At 41.7% G+C, this 18,283-nt stretch overlaps 1 protein-coding gene and 1 long non-coding RNA gene across 4 annotated transcripts; both read left to right on the top strand.

The window, feature by feature from the left end:
* The first annotated feature begins 5,142 nt into the window (after positions 1-5,142).
* Positions 5,143-8,244, top strand: LOC104444393. Of its 3 annotated transcripts, none has more exons than XR_005549451.1 (5): positions 5,143-5,542; positions 5,810-5,957; positions 6,213-7,165; positions 7,276-7,425; positions 7,685-8,244. XR_005549451.1 is itself a non-coding variant. In XM_010058050.3 (4 exons), exons 2-4 carry the CDS (start codon positions 7,100-7,102, stop codon positions 7,976-7,978), a joined length of 510 nt encoding a protein of 169 aa, XP_010056352.2. In that variant the 5' UTR covers positions 5,144-5,957; positions 6,213-7,099; the 3' UTR covers positions 7,979-8,244. The 3 variants fall into 3 exon arrangements, 1 of the variants encoding a protein (XP_010056352.2); XR_005549450.1 differs by having other exon boundaries at positions 5,143-5,563; XM_010058050.3 differs by having other exon boundaries at positions 5,144-5,957.
* A 2,824-nt stretch (positions 8,245-11,068) lies between these two features.
* On the top strand, positions 11,069-12,250 carry LOC108958992. Its single transcript, XR_001986453.2, has 2 exons — positions 11,069-11,326; positions 12,009-12,250. It is a non-coding gene; the product is annotated as an uncharacterized LOC108958992 (long non-coding RNA).
* The last annotated feature ends 6,033 nt before the right edge of the window (positions 12,251-18,283 follow it).

Below are 18,283 nucleotides of genomic sequence, written 5' to 3'. Positions count from 1 at the left end.
GGTTTCATAAGTTATTTCCTTATAGTTATTTCCTTATTACAATCCATGCTGCCTTTGATTCTCTATCTCTCTACAATATGCAGGAAAGAATACGGCTTCATCGACGTCAATTGCCTAAATTTACAAGCGTCAAGCAATTGGAACTGAGATTTGAAGGATATGGAGATTCGAGTCTACTTCCGTTGACTCCCTTGATTGAGGCATTTCCCTGCTTGCGGAGTTTTGTAGTAGAGGTGGGTTTTCAGGCCTCATTCAAGTCTTCGTCTATTTCCGTTGACTCCCTTGATTGAAGCATTTCCCTGCTTGCGGAGTGCTGTAGTAGAGGTGGGTTTTCAGGCCTCATTCAAGTCTTCGTCTATTTAGGCATTAGATTGTTGCGGTAGAATCGAATTTAATGAACCAAGTCACTATTGAATCTTGTTGGAGTCTCTCTCATCGGTGAGTTGTTGTGACATCATGTGACTAATATCTACTAGATGTGACCATCCACACAGAAATTTTCTACTCTGCGAGTTCTTTCTTCTACGAGCATTTCCCAATGCCGTTATTGTTACTCATATGCGGCATTCTTCTTTTTCCACAGTTGATGTACCCGATGGACATGCTTTGCAGTCCGAGAGAACTTAAAAGAGTTGTTGGACCTCCCCATCAATTCCTAAAGGTGGTGGAATTTAATAATTATTATGGTCGACCTTGCGATTTGGAACTAGTGAATTATTTTATCGATAACGCCATTGCTCTGGAGAAGTTAGTGGTGAATCCCTGTGAGGAAGAATATATCACGAACAGGGTGAAAAAAGTTAAGGAACCTAGAGAACGTGCTCTACAACAGCTCACGGAAAAGTTGCCTTCTAGAATTGAGCTGGCGATTAATTAACGGAACTAGAGCATCTTTCATGCGACATTCACAGAGCTATCATGGATGGATGGCTTTGACTTTGCAACCTAGTTCTCTTCGCCTCTTTAAAGTTGTTTTTTCGACTGCGGATTTCCGTTGATCTATTAATTTCTTGTTGCTCCTGATTTATAAATTATGTAAATAGCTCTGCTGCATTTTTACCCAATATGGGAAGCAGCAAGGACATGAACGATGGATATTTCTGGTTTTTGGCTTTAACTTCCTCCTTTGTTTCCCCCTTTTTGTTTATGATTGAACGTAGGAGAGAATGGATTTATCTAGTTAGGGTCTAGATAATGTACTCAAAAGCAAATATTGCCATGTGCCTATATGAAAGTGCAAGTCACTTGGTACAAATATTCGCCTGATCATGCTATGATGCTGTTCCTGGATTGACGTGGGATGTCCATTGGCCATTGTGGCGGCCTATAGCGGGTCGCACAAGAATACTAATGCGTGGGTGAAAATTACTACCCTATTCATACAAAGTTCATCATGCAGGTGATTACTATTGCATATTATGTCAAATTACCGCGTATTACAACCTCATCACATTGAAGATGCACATGGGTAAATGCTACGGGCATGGACACCAAGTATTTTTTTTTTTTTTTTGTCAGTCCTACTCTATTCCTACTCAACACTCACTCTCAAACTTTTGCCATGTCTCTTGCAGGGCGTAAGAGTCGAAATCCACTCCTGAAACTTATGCGTTCCCATCTCAAACTTTTGCCATGTCTCTTGCAGGACGTAAGAGTCGAAATCCACTCCTGAAACTTACGTGTTCCCACCTCATCCCTCTCTGAGAAGGTGGGGATTTGAACCTCTCACCTCCCCCTTCCATGTTAGACATCAAATCCCTTAGCCATGTAATACTTTTGTGGGTCTAGATCGAGTCTAGAACGGTAGCGTACTTGCAACATAGCATGTAAATAATTGTATGTAGCTAACGAGTTAAAAAGGATAGATTAAAAGCTTGAGTATCCAGTCTTATTTATGTGACACGAAGTATTATTTACAACGGCAACATCAAAGTCAAAAGATGGACTTGATTTTGATTAATAGGCCATATTTGTTTCACTAAAAATAAATAATTTTAAAAAAAAATTCTTGACATGATCGGTATTATCGGAGTCCTGTACGCATCGATCTTTGGATACAATAGTGATTATTTAAGAATTGATGTTCTTGCCATATAAAATCGGATGACCTTCGGATTTACCAAAGTTAAGAATTGTACCTCGCGCTTTTGAATTGCCTTATTCATTTCGTGTCGATCGAAATTAGAATTGACCGAAGTCAACTTGATCTCACTCCAGTGTTAGATTTTCATAATAATTGAAGCTATGCCCAAAATGCCGTTTCAAGAAAATATCTCAATCTATCTTTTGCAAACTCACAGGGAAAAGTACCAAAAAAGTTCTAAACCTATTACATTGGTACCAATTCAGTCCTAAATTTTTCAATTGAACCAACTCAGTCTTAAACATTTTACTATTGATACCAATTCAATCTATCCGGCCAATTTTGACCGGCCGATGCTGACGTGGACGTCAGCCGGACGCCGACATGGAAATTTTTATGATTTTTTAATTATTTTTTTGATTTTTATTAATTTATTCTTTTTTTTTTTTTTTTTCGTCTTCTTCCTAGCGGTGGCGGCGAGCATCCGGTGAGTCTCACCGGCCACCGGGTGAGAGCCGCGAAGCCCTCGCCGCCGCCGATGAGGGTCACGGCCTTGGCCCGGCCTCTCCTAGGGCCGCCGATGAGGAGGCTTCGCCCGGATTTGGGCGAGGCCAACCTCGGCCGCGGCCTTGGGCGAGGCCGAGCGGCCCTCGCCAGCCACCGGCGAGGGTCGTGGCCCTCGCTCGGCCTCGCCCAAGGTCGCAGGTGAGGCTGGCCTCACCCAGATCTGGGCTAAGTCGCCTCGCCCGCGGCCCTAGGCGAGGCTGAGTGAGGGCCGCGACCAGCCAAAATTGAAAAATTAATAAAAATTTTGAAAAAATAATTAAAAAATCATAAAAATTGTCATGTCAACATCCGGCCACCGACCGACGTCCACATCGGCGTCGACCAGCCAAAATTGACCAGGTGGATTGAATTAGTACTAATAGTAAAAGGTTTAAGACTAAATTGATACCAATATAATAAGTTTATGACTTTTTTTGTACTTTTCCCCAAATCACACGCACTAATGAGATCATTCTCACAACTCGCGTGACGTGAATATGAGATTGACTACTAATTAGCGAGTAGTTTAAAACGATTAAGGATGATGTACAAGTCTCTCCCTCGAAGTTTGCGGAACAGTTCTTTATTACTCATAAGCCCCACTATCGAGTATTGTTTATTTTATTTTATAATACGTATATCCTAGCGGACAGAAACAAATGCGGTAAATAATCGAAATATACGCAGACAAAAATTTCCTCACTATTCAAAAAGAAAATTGAAAAAAAAAAAAAAAAAAAAGAGCGAACTTTTTACTCGACGCGTAAAATGCCCGCCATTATGTTTTCATTCGATGCAAACTGACGAATTACGTAGAAATCGTCGAATTGGAGCACCAATTTTTTGTATGGGACGAGAAGAACCCGGTTCGCCAGTTGGCTTTTTCGATTTGAAACTGCTCGTTTCCTCGTCTCTCTTTTCTCTACGAGGCACACGATTTCTCGATTGAGAAGACCAATAAAAGATCGGCGCTGTTTTTTGTTTTTTGTTTTTTTAATTGTTCTTGCCAAGCTACTTCATTTTGCTTTGCTGAGCGTTTACCGTACGCATCAATCGGTTTCCCGCGTTTTGCTATCGAGCACGTGAATAAAAATCTTGATGGTGAGAGTTTTTATCCCTTGGAAGAATGAAATATCTTTTTAGCTCCTAGAAAAAATGCATACTAGCAATTTTAACCAATTTTTTCATTACGTGTTATTTTGTTTTCTTTCTCTCCCTTGTTATCCTGTCCTTTATTGCTTTGGCCAACTCTGCAAACGTTCAAAATTTAGAATCCGTAGTGATGGCGTCGCTAGCTAATCTAATTGTTAGATAATTAACCAAATGCTATGCACTTGTCGGCCGATCAGTAATAAAAGGTTCTTTCGATTTCTCTCTTTTTTTTTTTTCTTTTTTCCGTTAGGATATGCAACTTGCTGGCTTTGAATCCAACCTCCGATTGCGAGCAAAATGATTGTCTAGAGACAATATTATCTTGGGCAAGTCCGCGTAAAGTACAACTTATTAATTTTAACTTATCGATAAGTCTACATTCGATGAACGCGTAAATGGGTAAATGCTATTTTCATAAATGCTATGTTAAGAATTTTGTAAAATCGGATGTCGACGAGACAAAAAAAAAAAGAAGAAGAAAGAAACATGAATTTCTCCTCCCACGATAATTGTTGGAATTAAGCTATTGAGTAGTTTCCATGAAGACGAGTATGCTAAAAAAAAAAAAGTGTAGCTCACTTCGCAAGCCTAACTCAAATTTTAAAGTGAGCAGGAGTATGAAAAGGAGAAGATTAATTTTTTTGGCAACTGGTGACCAGATCCAGAAGTCGAAAGTGGAATGGCCATTTACCTTCTTTGGTCTAACACCAAAAGCGGTTCGCTTGGAAAATTTTGGTAGGCTATGGGCCCATTGGGAGAGCTTATCGATAACTTCACCCAAAACCCCAAATGAGGCTCATTTTGTTATGGAAGTGCCGTTTTGATATGCATGAAAAATTCATAACACGGCTCGTTTAAGATCTCCACTTTCGACTGAAGTGTCGGATTTAATTTGCCTTGTTGCTTCCTATCGGATCCGTCTTGCCTTCAATTATTTGTAGTTTTGGGGAAGTATGTGTAAAGTTTACTTGAGTTTGTTCCTCTCTCTACAAAAATCAGTAGCTGTAAAAACTACTCCACTTTGCGCTATCATGTTAGTGTAGTTATGCACGTCAGGTTTGTGTTATTTAAGCACGAAGGGATGAACTTCAGAGTAGTATACATAGTGCGGAACATATTCACGTGTCGACTTTTTATTGGGTATCATTACAAAAGCATATGCGACCTGACAAATGAATATTTGACTTTCTCCTTATCAAAGCTTTGCGGGTGTCTTCATCATCGCCTCAGCTTGGAATATTATTAGAAGGAAGAAGGATCGTGTTCCTTGGGCTCCACTCATATGGAATGATTCGATTGCTCTGAGATTCCAATTTATTCTTTGGCTTATTATTCGCAATCGCTTACCCACTTAGGTTCTTCTTCTTTCATATGGTAGAATTAGTAGTGGAGTTTGTGCTTTTTGCAACCTCAAACCGGATTCTATTGATCACTTGTTCTTTGATTGTCACGTCTCGGCTAGTTTCGTCTTTTTTTGGGCTGCGAGATATAATCTTCCATGGAGAAACAGGTCCTGGTCGGAGAATCTTCTGTGGGCACTGAAATTCCTTCCCGGCAAGGACTTTCTTCATTGTATTGCCCGTTTTTCTTTTAGTGTCATGTGTCACTTGATTTGGAAGAAGCACAACAGAATCATCTTTCAGGGGAGTCCTTGGAGCTGCCGGCTTTGAAGAAATCTCATCAAAGTGATTAAGGACAAGGCTCTTACCTACAGCAACGTGGTAGACAACTCAAGGAATAGGAGGCTTCAGCGTTGTTGGGGTCTTGATGCTTCTATTTCCGGTTCTCCTGCTTAGAGTGCCTTCAAGCTTTCTTACTTGTCTCTTAACTTGGCTCTTTTTTGATAGTCTGTTTGCCCTCCTTTCCTTTGGGCTTCTTTTTTGATACTATTAATGTGTTTTATAAATAGTTTTTTTGTGTAAAAAAAGTTTGGAGTGTTTGGCAAAATTGAGGGGTTTTGGTCGCTTTTACTACTTCTTTCTTCTTCTTCTTTTGAATTGATCGGCAAAACCGTCTGGACTCAAACAGGAAAACTGCTTCGTGTCTCCGGAGCAGGAAAACCCAGGGTTTCTGCGGAAGCCAAAACGGGAGGTAAATTTTGCCCGCGTCTATGGATTCTTCTTCTCCAAAGAGTCCCCGCTCTGAATCCGAAGCCGAACCTGACTATAAGTATAAGGTAACGTCTCTCTGTCTCTCTTCGTTTCGTGCAGTCTAGCCTTGTTGAGTTTTTTTGTTGGTGTCCGATATATTCTAGTTTTTTCTACCAGGGATTCGGTCTTGTTGTGCCAGACATTTTTTTTTTCTTTTGGTATGTTTGTAGTTGAATTTTTCGTGCTTCCTGTTTTCCCTGCATCTTATTCCCAGATTATTTATTTATTTATTTATTTATTTATTTATTTATTTTTGTTGCTCTTGGTGAAACTCAATCCAGGATCGAATCAGCTGTTTGCCCGAACAAGTTATAGACCGTATATTATCTCTATTGACATCTAGAGAAGCACAAGCGACTTGTGTTCTTTCCCGGAGATGGAGGCACTTGTATAATTCTCTTCTCACCGACCTTGATTTCGACTGGTTGGACTTATTGGAGAAGTTACGAGATGACCCCGAGCAAGCGGAAAAGGAGAGGGCGAGATATGTGGAATGGGTGGACAATGTCGTGCATCATCAAAGTGGAAAAGAGCACTCTCTACGAAGATTCGTGTTACGTTTTGACCTGAATAACTCATATAAGTCTCACGTTGATCACTGGATTAGGTTTGCTTTGGCAAAACAGGTGAAAGTGCTCGATCTACATTTCATGCCAGTGTGTTACGACGATTTTAAGCCTGATTGTGACCCTAGTCGCTTGCCATATGTGTTAGAGCGTGAGATACTTATGGATGCGATGTAGGGTGTTCACGGCGCGCTTCAGGTCTTGGTAACTTTGGCTTGAGCCCTTCCATTTCTTGGCACGTTGGCTGTAGGAATCTTGAACAGCTCTCCTTATTTCGAGTGAATGTGGAGGGAGAACTCATTGAGCAATTGCTTGCCGCTTGTCCAGTATTAGAGAAATTGGTTTTGGAATATGCTTGTGGCTTGAGATGGTTGAGAGTTTCTGGCGAGTCACAGAAGTTGAAATACTTGTGCATAAGAGTTTGTAAGGATCTTCAGCTCATCGAGATTTATGACACAACGAATCTAGTGTCCTTCACTTACAGAGGATGGTCCTTCACTTACAGAGGATTTGAAGAACAAATTATATGGTATTTGGACAATGTCCCCCGGCTGTCCGAGGTGTCCATTGAAGGATTTAGTGCGAGACAAGTGGATTTGATCATGTCTGAGCTTTCAAGATATTCTAGTCTGCAGATCATGAAACTTTACTTTACTATGCCTTTTCCTGTAAGAGCACTGACTGATCTTTCCTAAGGTTTCATAAGTTATTTCCTTATGGATATTTCCTTATTACAATCCATGCTGCCTTTGATTCTCTATCTCTCTACAATATGCAGGAAAGAGTACGGCTTCATCGACGTCAATTGCCTAAATTTACAAGCGTCAAGCAATTGGAACTGAGATTTGAAGGATATGGAGATTCAAGTCTACTTCCGTTGACTCCCTTGATTGAGGCATTTCCCTGCTTGCGGAGTTTTGTAGTAGAGGTAGGTTTTCGGGCCTCACTCAAGTCTTCGTCTATTTAGGCATTAGATTGTTGTGGTAGGATCGAATTTAATGAACCAAGTCACTGTTGAATCTTGTTGGAGTCTCTCTCATCGGTGAGTCGTTGTGACATCATGTGACTAATATCTACTAGATGTGACCATCCACACAGAAATTTTCTACTCTGCGAGTTCTTTCTTCTACGAGCATTTCCCAATGCCGTTATTGTTACTCATATGCGGCATTCTTCTTTTTCCACAGTTGATGTACCCAAAGGACATGCTTTGCAGTCCGAGAGAACTTAAAAGAGTTGTTGGACCTCCCCATCAATTCCTAAAGGTGGTGGAATTTAATAATTATTATGGTCGACCTTGCGATTTGGAACTAGTGAATTATTTTATTGATAACGCCATTGCTCTGGAGAAGTTAGTGGTGAATCCCTGTGAGGAAGAATATATCACGGACGGGGTGAAAAAAGTGAAGGAACCTAGAGAACGTGCTCTACAGCAGCTCATGGGAAAGTTGCCTTCTAGAATTGAGCTGGTGATTAATTAATGAAACCAGCGCATCTTTCATGCGGCATCCACAGAGCTGTTATGGATGGATGGCTTTGATTATGCAACCTAATCCTCTTCCCCTCTTTAAAGTTGTTTTCTCGACTGCCGATTTATGTTAGTTTGTTGTAACTGATTTAAGATACTACTTCATCAGAGCTTGATAGAGCTATATCTTGTGTCACTAACCTGGAATGTCATCATCTTTCATGTTATAGAAGTTATCTTGGGGTTCAGGGAAGTTCAGCTTGAACTGAAGTTGATGAATTTGGATTCTCGCTGTCTTAATTCTGTGAAATTGCATCAATTTTCCGTTTTGACATTTGCAGGGCCATCAGCATTTTCAGACAAAGTTGAACTCATTTTCAGAAAAGTACCTCTTGTGATCCCCGAAAATGGGATGAATGTGTGCCCATTGACATTTAATGAATATATCCCTTGCCATGATGTAAACTATGTGAATGAATTGCTGCCTACATTAAATCTATCGTGAAGGGAAGAGCCTGAGAGGCATTGCCCTCCACCTGAAAAGCATCTGTTTTGTTTGGTTCCTACACCAGAAGGTTATAAGATACCAATAAGATGGCCACTCAGCAGGGATTATGTCTGGCGGACGAATGTGAATCATGCGCGTCTTGCTGAAGTGAAAGGAGGACAAAATTGGGTCCATGAGTTTAATCAGCTGTGGTGGTTCCCTGGTGGTGGTACTCACTTCGAGCACAGGGCTCCTGAGTACATTCAAAGGTCGGTTACTAACCATCTCCTCTTGCATGTTTGCTTCTTCTTCCGTGACGTTGCAGTTCACCAGGGCACTAACTACCGGATTGGAAGCTATCCTAGAGAGAAATCTTTCTTTTTGCTTTTTGGGATGCTTCACTTTTCTATCATTGTCCGATGATATTTATCAGTTTTGTGACACATTTTTCTGCTTTTGGTGTATAGATAGTAAAATACTATGACAAGATTGACGTCAAATCACAGGAGTATATTTTCTTATAGTCATGGTGCAAGAATCTTGAAATTGAATCATTGGACTATAATCGCATGTCCTAGGATTTCTCCCGGGCTATCCTGAAGGCCAGTGGTATTAGAATGATAAGCATTATGATTAATGGTATAGGTTATTCGCTTGTTAAATGAAGGTGCCCTAATGCTAGAGCCAGGGATTTCTGTTCTCCGCATAAATAATAAAGCCTACCAAAAAAATTTCAAGTGTTCTGTTCCATGGTCTTGGCAATCACCAAACAGGAGTTATATGGCATCCTGCATGTTATATTCAAGGGATATTCTGGAAAAGTTATGACTTGAGCAAACCATGAATAGGAAAGTCATATGCCTACCCGGAGTGTCCCATGGGATAAATAATCACAAATGAGCATGCTACAGAATGAGTAGACGTGCATTTTATGGGCAAAACCAAAGGCATGCCCCTGAAATACAAAATTTTCTTGAAAGTGATCATGTAGGCAGTATCAAATAACAGCTACAAGGAAGAAAGCCTACATAAAACAGCATACATGAGGATCTACGATCAGCAGGTCATGTTGCCGACGCATGTAAAAGTCCCTAGGGAAGCCCGGCGTTTGTACCTGCAAGAGTTTCTCATTTTCACTTCAAAATCACAGTAACCTTTTAAAAAGATCAAAGAAAGGGAAAGGACAATGCTGAGGAAGCATGAGCAACCACCTTCAGTGCAACAAACCCGCCCCTGCCCACAATCTTTTCGTCGCTTAAGTGGTTGGTAGCTGCCTGTAGCTCACCGAAAGCAACCTTTTGAAGGCGTCCTCGCCGGAGCTCCAGATCAGAACTAGGAAACTGGAGAGATTCATTTGGTCTACAACATGAACAACCAGATTCGGAAGCCTGAATTGTCAGGCGCAGCGAAACCCTGGCAGCACCCTGAGGGATGTTATGGGTTTCTTGAAACTGCAACCATGAATATACAGTAGGCAAACCATCAATGATTGAGAAGCAGGTGGCAAGTCGGAGTCAAAATCGCGAGGACTGTCTGTGAGATCGATGGTGGTGAATTTGAAGACCATGGTTCGGCTTTTGTACTTCTAGAAGGAAAATTGAAGCTCAGATTTACTCAAATCCGTCACAACGATAATCAGAACCAGGAAGCTAAATCCACACCCAGAATGGCTGAAAACACACCGTACCAAAAAATTTAAATTGCCCTTTCCAATAATGAATGCTAGGAGGACTCCATTTTCAAAGCACATTTCTTTTTGTTTTGATCCCTCGGTTAGCTGCTTCTCTCCCAGGATCCCCTCTACTGTACAAAGGGCACCTCCTTACTGAGTATGGGGTATGGAGACGTGGCTTTAATACCATGTGTCTAGTTTGGAAGCGTTTAGGTGGCTATATGAGAAAATTGCAATCGATAATTCATAGAATAGTTATACTAAAATACGATACGAGCATGTGCTCAAATGAATATACACTTTTTGTAACCATCAAATGCTATACGTGAACAGAAAAAACCACACCTTGTTATTGCTAGAATCGGGGGCACAAACATAACAAACTAGATAGTAAGGCAAGAAAGAAAATCGAGACACGAGATTTATCTTGTTCACCTTAAATTAAGGCTACATCGAGTAGAAAATTTCACTATAATTAACACATATCACATCTTCGTTTTAACTCTCAATTAAACTCTACAGTTTTCATGAGCACAAACCTAAACTACTAATAAAATACGGGCCCAAATTAAAGTCCTTAGACGTCTTTAAGGGCCTCGTTGGGGGCGGCCCCTGAACTGCTGCCTGCTCACCGGGGAGCAGAATTCCTGTGCTTTTTTGTCAAAAAGAATGAGTCACACCCCAATAGTTACTACAATCTATTTTCTCACGCCACACACAAGACATACGGAACAAATTATCTCCTTCAGAGACATAGGGCGTGCATGGAAACGCTCCAAAGAAGTGTTTTGGAATACTTTGTACGGATTTTGTTAACAAAAAAAAGTTAACGAAAACGCGTTTGGTTAGGTTTTGTTCTTTTTGTTTTTTGAGAACGAACAAAAATAAACAAAAAAAAAAACAACAAATTGTTGTTTCTGTTTCTGGCCTTGAGAAACACTTCTTGGACGCTCGAAAGGAACAAAAATGAAAAGAACAAAAAAACGAAACGGGAACACTTCGTTCGTTCGTGCTCTCCTTCGTTCGTCCTCCTTCTCCGGCGACTCCTCACTCGGCCAACGCTCCGGCGAAGAACGACGCCGACGCACCGGCTGTCTCCGGCAACTTTCCGGCGTGTCTCCCTTCTCTCCGGCGCCTCCCACTCGGCCTCGTCTCTCCGGCGACTCACCCGGCGACTCCACCGGCTGAAGCTCCGAATCCAGGTAGGTTTTCTGGTTCTCCTCCTTCTCCGGTCGACGATGGGCTTCGGCGAGGCAGATCTGGGACGGCTCGCTCGAGCCTCAAGCGAGCGTTGCTCGCCCAGATCTGCGGCAGATCTGGGACGGCTGCTCGCTCGAGCTGCTTCGAGCGAGCTCTCTGCAAGCTCCAGCGAGCTGCTCGAGCTGGCAGAGCAGCTCTGCCAGCAGCTCGAGCGGCAGAGCAGCTCTGCCAGCTGCTCGCTCGAGCTGCAGCTGGCAGAGCTGCTCGAGCAGCTGCTGCTCTGCTCGAGCGAGCAGCTGCTCGCTCGACCAGCAGCTGCTCGATGGAGCTGCTGCTCGAGCTGGAGCTGCAGTTCCACTGGAGCTGCAGCTCGACTGGAGCTGCTGGAGCTGCTGCTCCAGCGAGCTGCTGCTCCAGCAGCGGCTCGAGCAGCAGCTCCAGCGAGCTGCAGCTCCAGTGGAGCTGCTGCTCAGCGAGATGCTGCTCGAGCTGGAGCTGCAGCTCGAGCAGCAGCCAGCTCGCTCGAGCAGCAGCCAGGTGGATCCTTCAATTCCGCAGGGTCTTCGAGTGATGTTGTGTTGTTGCTTGATTCAGTTTTGGAAGGGGGGGAATTTCAGTTCATCGATTGGATTGGGGTTTCCTTCGATTGTTGTTTTGTTGCTCATGGTGATGTGGTATGGACAGGCTGGTGAAGCACGTGGCGAGGGCGTTCAACGATGATTTCACCACCAAGGGGGAGAACCAGCCGAAGTCGGGCCGCAGCGTGGTTGTGTGGCATCGTAAGAAGGTAATAACCAAGGGTAATGTTGCCTTGTGTTGGCTGAATTTCATGGTTGCATTCTATATGTAGCATTACTATGTATTTCTTGTAGCTCAAAATGCAACGTATGATCTGTTTTACACAAGTTAGTTCAACATTTTTGTCGCTCCCTCTTTTATTTCCCTCCCTCAGTATATTTGCAATAAAATATTTGTAATAAAATCATATTTTTTTTAATTTGAAAAAGCAGAGAGAGCTAAAAGAAGTTGAGATGGGCAGGTGTCATCAAATTATTGTGGTACTGTTTTATGCACCGCCATTCCTTCACACGCGATTTGATTTAAATCGATCGCGTCAAATAACCGGTTAAGTTTGAACACAAAAATTTCGAGGCGCTACTTTTTCTGGGTTTGTGAAGTACTAAAGAGGTAATATGCATTACAATCTCATTATCCAGAGCAAGACGGATGAACCAAATGGTAAAACACGTAGTATCCTCACTCCAAAATAAGGAGAAGAAAAAGAAACGAAAAGCAAAAGTCACCAGAACCAACAGATTAATCCATCCGATGCCCAAGTTGACCACAATCTCACGGCTGAATCTCCAGCAACAGGTTCCTGGAAGGATCATCTACCACCAGATAATTCTTCTTCACTGTGACAAGAAGTAGAGTCGCTCGAACTAAATCCAAGTTTGGTTTCCCAGATTGCGTCGTGGCATCAGTTTGATACTCCTCCCATCTTTTCTCCAAGCTAATGATTCCTTCAAGAAATAGGACTCAGCCATATAAGTTCGTTTTTTGGGGCTGAATTGTGTGCAAAGTAGAGCGAGGCGAACAGTTTTCTCGACTCCACCCTCGTTATAGCCACCCGGCATGTTGGTATGAACTAGCAGTTCCAGCTTTTCGTTCTTTAGAAGGGCATGCGCCAATTGAGGCAGCACCAGTTCATTTCCATCGAGGCAGGTTGTTTCACAAACTCTTCGAGGGCTTATGATTTCAAGAAGCGTCATGCCAAACCCATAAACATCGCTTTTTACTGAGTATCTTCCGGTAAAGCTCCCTAGATCCTGGTAACCAATTGTCCATACTGTGCTGGACATGAAATAAGCGTCTCCACCATTGGGTTCTCCTTCGGAAACAGCCTTCTCTTTGTAATCGTCCATGAACAAGGCCAACCCAAAATCTCCAATACGAGCCTCAAAGTCTTCATCCAACAGTATATTAGCGCGGTTTAACGTCCCTGTGATTTATCCTCAGATCATGCAAATGGGAAATCCCTCTCGCTGCTCCAATTGCTATCTTCTTCCTCGTGGATCAATCGAGTGGGTACTTCTCCGTTGACTGTCCTCTTAAAAGGGAGTATAGGCTTCCGTTCACCATGAAAGTGTACACGAGGGTGTATTCTCCATGTTTCGATGATGAACAAAAGCCATGAACGGGAAGCAGATTCCGATGCCAATCATGTTCCCCAATTTTGCTTCGGCACGGAGTATCAATCCCAGAGCGGGATGTCTAGTGAGTCTTTTTATCGCCACCCTGGAGCCGTCCCCGAAGAGTCCTTCGTACACACAACTGAACCCACCCTCACCCACCTTCTTTGTCTCACTGAAGTTGTTGGTAGCGACCTTCAGCTTGTGGACAGTGAACCTTTTAAGGCGTCTTTCCTCAGGACACGGGATCAATTCGCTTGGCCTCCAGCAACCAAAGTTGGAAGCTGGCGTAGAGAAGCTCTGGCAGAGACCGGCAGGATGTTATAGATTTGATGAAACTGCAGCCAGCAGGATCAAGTGGCAGAAAATCGTCAATGACTGAGAAGCAGGCGGCAAATGCAGATCAAAATTGGGAGGATCTTCAGTGAGATAGATCATTGAAAACTTGAAGGTCATGGTTCTTCACCTTCTAAAACACCACTGAAATTAAGCTCGGATTGCTCGAATTTATTTTTTTGCAAACGGGAACAGAAGAAGGAAGGAATAAGAGCTGCAGAGATGAGCCTGAGCTGAGTCTGGATATTCACGCTTCTATATTTTGGTGGTCTGTCATGCCTGCACAGGATGCCTCTTAGTAAAATCCTAGAACGAAGCACACACCTGCTCTTATCAAATCCAATGAAATTAAGCCTAGTGGGGTTCCACACGTTTTGTGGAGAATTGCATATCATGCTTGTTATCTCCCACCAACCCTTTGCACAGAGAGATGACTCCAACAACTCAGTCATCTTGGTGGCTTTCGCTTCTCCCCAAAGCTATTTCCCCTCTTGGGACCGAACTTCCTTAGGAAATTTAGTCCAATATATAGAATTTTTGTGTTGCGTCTGAATTCAATTCAGCCCATTTCCTCGGCTGACACCGACAACAGCTATTAAGGTGAATTATAATCCCAGTCAAACCACCTTCATCTGGTTGAAGAACAACTGGAGCAAGAGGTGTAAAGAATCACATTCCTTTGTTCCATGAGTAACGCCAACTAATGACTTCCATATCGAAAACGAAAGGTAAAAAATTTACTTTTGTTACTGAAGTTATGCTCTTTTTTCCAATCAAGTCCTTGTACGTTTGACTTGTCTAATCAAGTCATTGAACTTGCATAAATTTCCTTATTAATTCTCTCTTACACCGATTCCAATCAATTAGTGCAGATTCAGTATAAACCCAGGAAATTGTTCCATAAGCCCTTCCAAATCAAGGAAGGAATCAAATGGAACTAATAATGTTACTTCATATGAGGAAACCTATCTCTAGCTGCATTTCTAATGAAAGCTATGGTAGTTCTGAATTACCATGGGAACTTTTGTATTGAGTCCATGAATCCTAGCTTATCTCAATGATTTTCCCTTTGACAGAGTTACTTATTTTTTTATTCAGCTCAATCTAGCCCAACAGGCTGCCTTTTAGAAACAGGTGCGGAAGTACAACATCTTGGAGATTCATTAATCATTGAACATATCATGGGGTGGGTGTTAGCCAAAGAAAATGGATGAAGTGTCTCGCTGCATAACAACCAAAGAATGAACAAATGAACATATGTGGAAAAGCATAAAAGCAGCACAATCATTGTCCAGGATACAATAGAAGTGATGTAATTCTCGGGATCAGAACACTCTCATCGGCGATCTTTCAGCCTAGCAACAACTCCATGGAACTATTAAGGGGATGTGGTATTGATAAGTCTCTGTGACGAAGAGAAGATGCAGAGTCCGCCATGTTAATATGAAAGTTTGGGCTGCCATCATTTTGGTACTCCTCCCACCTCCCCGAGCTAATAGCCCCTTCAATAATTTGGACTACTTCCACCATATTAGATTGTCTTTCTGGTCAAGTTACGCACAAAGTAGAGCTAGCAGAATGGTTTTCTTGACTTTGCTTTCCTTATGCCCACTCCTTATGTCAGCATCGATTAACCTTTCCAACTCTTTATCTTTAAAAAGCACGCCTGCCCATTCAGGCAGCAGCAGCCCTGGAGAACCGCTGATGAGCTCGAGAAGATCACCCCACAACTATAGATATCGCTCTTCACTGAACACTTCCCACTGTTGGAGTACTCTGGATCGAGATAATCTTATGTCTAGCCTGTTTCGGTGCTAAGAAAGCTGAGGCTAAAGAAATTGGCTTCCTTGGAAACACCCTTCTCTTCCTCCCAGTTAATCGTTCTGTGGAGTTGTTGCTCAGCCGAATAATCGTCGATGATCGAGAAGCATATGGGAGTCTGAGTCACAATTGGCAGGGTCTTCAGTGAGATCAACAGTGTCGAATTTGAAGACCATGGTTTGGCTTTTGGACTTCTGAAGGAAATTTGAAGCTCAGATTACTCAAACCCGTCGCATAGATATTGAGAACATTAACGTTGTATCTGTAGGTGAGCACGGAAAGATTAAACCAGCAATTCTTAGCTTGTCTTTCTCGATTTGTTGGGCCCTTGCCATTTTCTTCTGCTGAGCTGCAAATTGAAGACGACGTAGTGAACCATCCCGCTCTTTATTTTCCTTTTTCTTTGGGCAAAAGCGCTGTCCCTCTGCGTTGAGACTCACATGATCATATCCGCACCACTCAAATGCTCAACACATGCTCTGAAATCTTTTGCCTGGCCTTCTGTTTATGAATGAAACGTCCACAAAATGGATGTGGTGAATCAGGACGCCACCCTTCGCCGAGAATCCATATTTTGATATGACCAAAGGAACAATCTTGACACAGTCTCATAAACTATTTCTGATCTCCCCATCTCAAGATTTGGATTCATTTCCCTTGACGCAAAAAGTTCTTGACAAAGCAGGAGAAATCACCCCATGGACATCTGTTTCTGCTAAACGGAAAAACCAACCATTGGACTTGTCGAATGGCTTACGGGATTTGATCTGGGCTATCCTAATTTTCTCAGTTTAGGTTTCAAATGAGACTGCTCGACGTTTCTTGACGATCTGCAGCTGTAACTTCACGCCACCATTTTCATCACGAACATCATTCCGCGATTATCGTCGACATGCACGCAGAAAGTTGGAAAAAGCAAATGCGAATGAGTGCAAAAATTAGAAGGAAATAAAGTCGCAACTCGAGCCATCAGAGAACCACCACCCCGAGATCAAAAGATGCGAAGGAAGGTGCGCATGATCGAAGCTTTGAGTGGTGTAATCATTGGAGAAAGAGGCGAGGAAATTTGACGAAGGTGGTGAGACGAATGCGAGAGAAGCCGCAGAATGAGAGAGAAGATGGAGAACAAAAAGGCGCACATTACAAACAAAAAAAGAGATATATAAGTTGAGATTACGTTATTAAATAGAAAAGAACGTTTGTTTTGTGAGCAAGTACACAAAATGCAGTCTAAATAATAAATTTTATTTTCCGACCAGAAAAGTTCATAATAATAAATTTTATTCGAGAAGGTTTAGATTAGATAGTAAATTTGAAGGAGCGAAAATCCCAGCTTCCCTTGAACTTTCTTCTTCAAAGCCATGAGCCGGGAACTTGAGTAAATCTTTTAGCAGGGCATAGAGCCGTTAAATGGGTGGGTCGGATCGGGTCGGGTCATTAATGGTCCGACCCAAATTGACCCATTAACCCATTTATGATCTATTTATGCTTAATGTAAATTTTTCAACCCAAACCCGACCCGACCCGACCAACTCATATTAATAAAATATTTTCATATTTAACAAATTTAGAAAAACTTATTCCTATGTTTTTTTAAATATTATATTATTAAAATACTTCCAAGCTTTTATATATATTATTTTTTTTAAATTGTATTGCTAAAATAGTTTTATACAATACAAATTTAATGGACAATTTTTATAAATTTTAAAATAATTATTTTAAAAAAATCGAAATTTAATTTATTTTTAAAAAAATTAAATTTTTAATTATTTTTATTTTATTTTTAAAATATAATTTTCTTTTTTCTTTTCTCTTTTTCTTTTCTTTTTTTCCTTTTTCTTTTCTATTTTTTCTTCTCCTTCTTCTTCTTCTTTGGTCGGCCGCCACTCACGACGGCGGCGACCAGGCCCGGGCGAGCCTCGAGCTCACACTGGCGTCGGCGAGGCTCGCCGGATCGGCGAGGCTCGTCAAATCAAGCAAGGCTCAAGCCTCGCCAAATCCGGCGAGCTCGAGGCTCGCCTAGCCGGTCGCCGGCCATCGCGTGCCGGGCGACCGAAAGGAGGAAGGAGAAAGATAAAAAAAAAAAAAAAGATTAAAAAGGAAGAAAAAGAAAAGAGAAAATAAAAAAAATTATAATTTCGATTTTTTTAAAGTTAAAAGAGAGAGGGAGGGATTATAATGTTTTTATTGAAAATGAGTTTTCAACCCAACCCATTTAAAACCCACTTAAGACCCACCTATCTTAAACCTTTAATTTTGAAACCCATTTAACTATCTTTTGTTATAAACAAGTGACCCATTTAAGATTTAAATGGGTCATAAATGGGTTTATGACCCATTTTAACACCTCTAGCAGGGCATGAGCTCAAATCGCACTTATCCGATGAAGATCTTAAATTTACCGGTTGTTCTTTTCATTGTCAATATTTTGGCAGGAGAAGAGGATTAAAAGGTGAAGAGCCCTATTTTAGTTTGTTACATTCTAGTTATAAAAGATGTCTAAGCAACAAAATATTCTCATTTAGATCGAATTTTTTTGGTCAAGCTAATCTCAATATTTGGTGGGCTTTGATAAAAAAAAAAAAAAATGAAATCAAATTTAAGGTA

Source organism: Eucalyptus grandis, chromosome 1 (assembly GCF_016545825.1).
Source record: "Eucalyptus grandis isolate ANBG69807.140 chromosome 1, ASM1654582v1, whole genome shotgun sequence".
NCBI classification, from domain to species: domain Eukaryota; kingdom Viridiplantae; phylum Streptophyta; class Magnoliopsida; order Myrtales; family Myrtaceae; genus Eucalyptus; species Eucalyptus grandis.
The sequence above is the reverse complement of the archived record's forward strand: the minus strand, read 5'-3'. Positions and strand labels throughout refer to the sequence as shown.

Excerpts from the sequence above, each read along its gene's own strand:
- LOC104444393 (XM_010058050.3), top strand. The coding sequence starts at position 7,100 with ATGTCTGAGCTTTCAAGATATTCTAGTCTGCAGATCATGAAACTTTAC. Across the intron at positions 7,166-7,275 it reads ACTTTACTATGCCTTTTCCT|GAAAGAGTACGGCTTCATCG; the intron begins GTAAGAGCACTG and ends TACAATATGCAG. Across the intron at positions 7,426-7,684 it reads TGCGGAGTTTTGTAGTAGAG|TTGATGTACCCAAAGGACAT; the intron begins GTAGGTTTTCGG and ends CTTTTTCCACAG.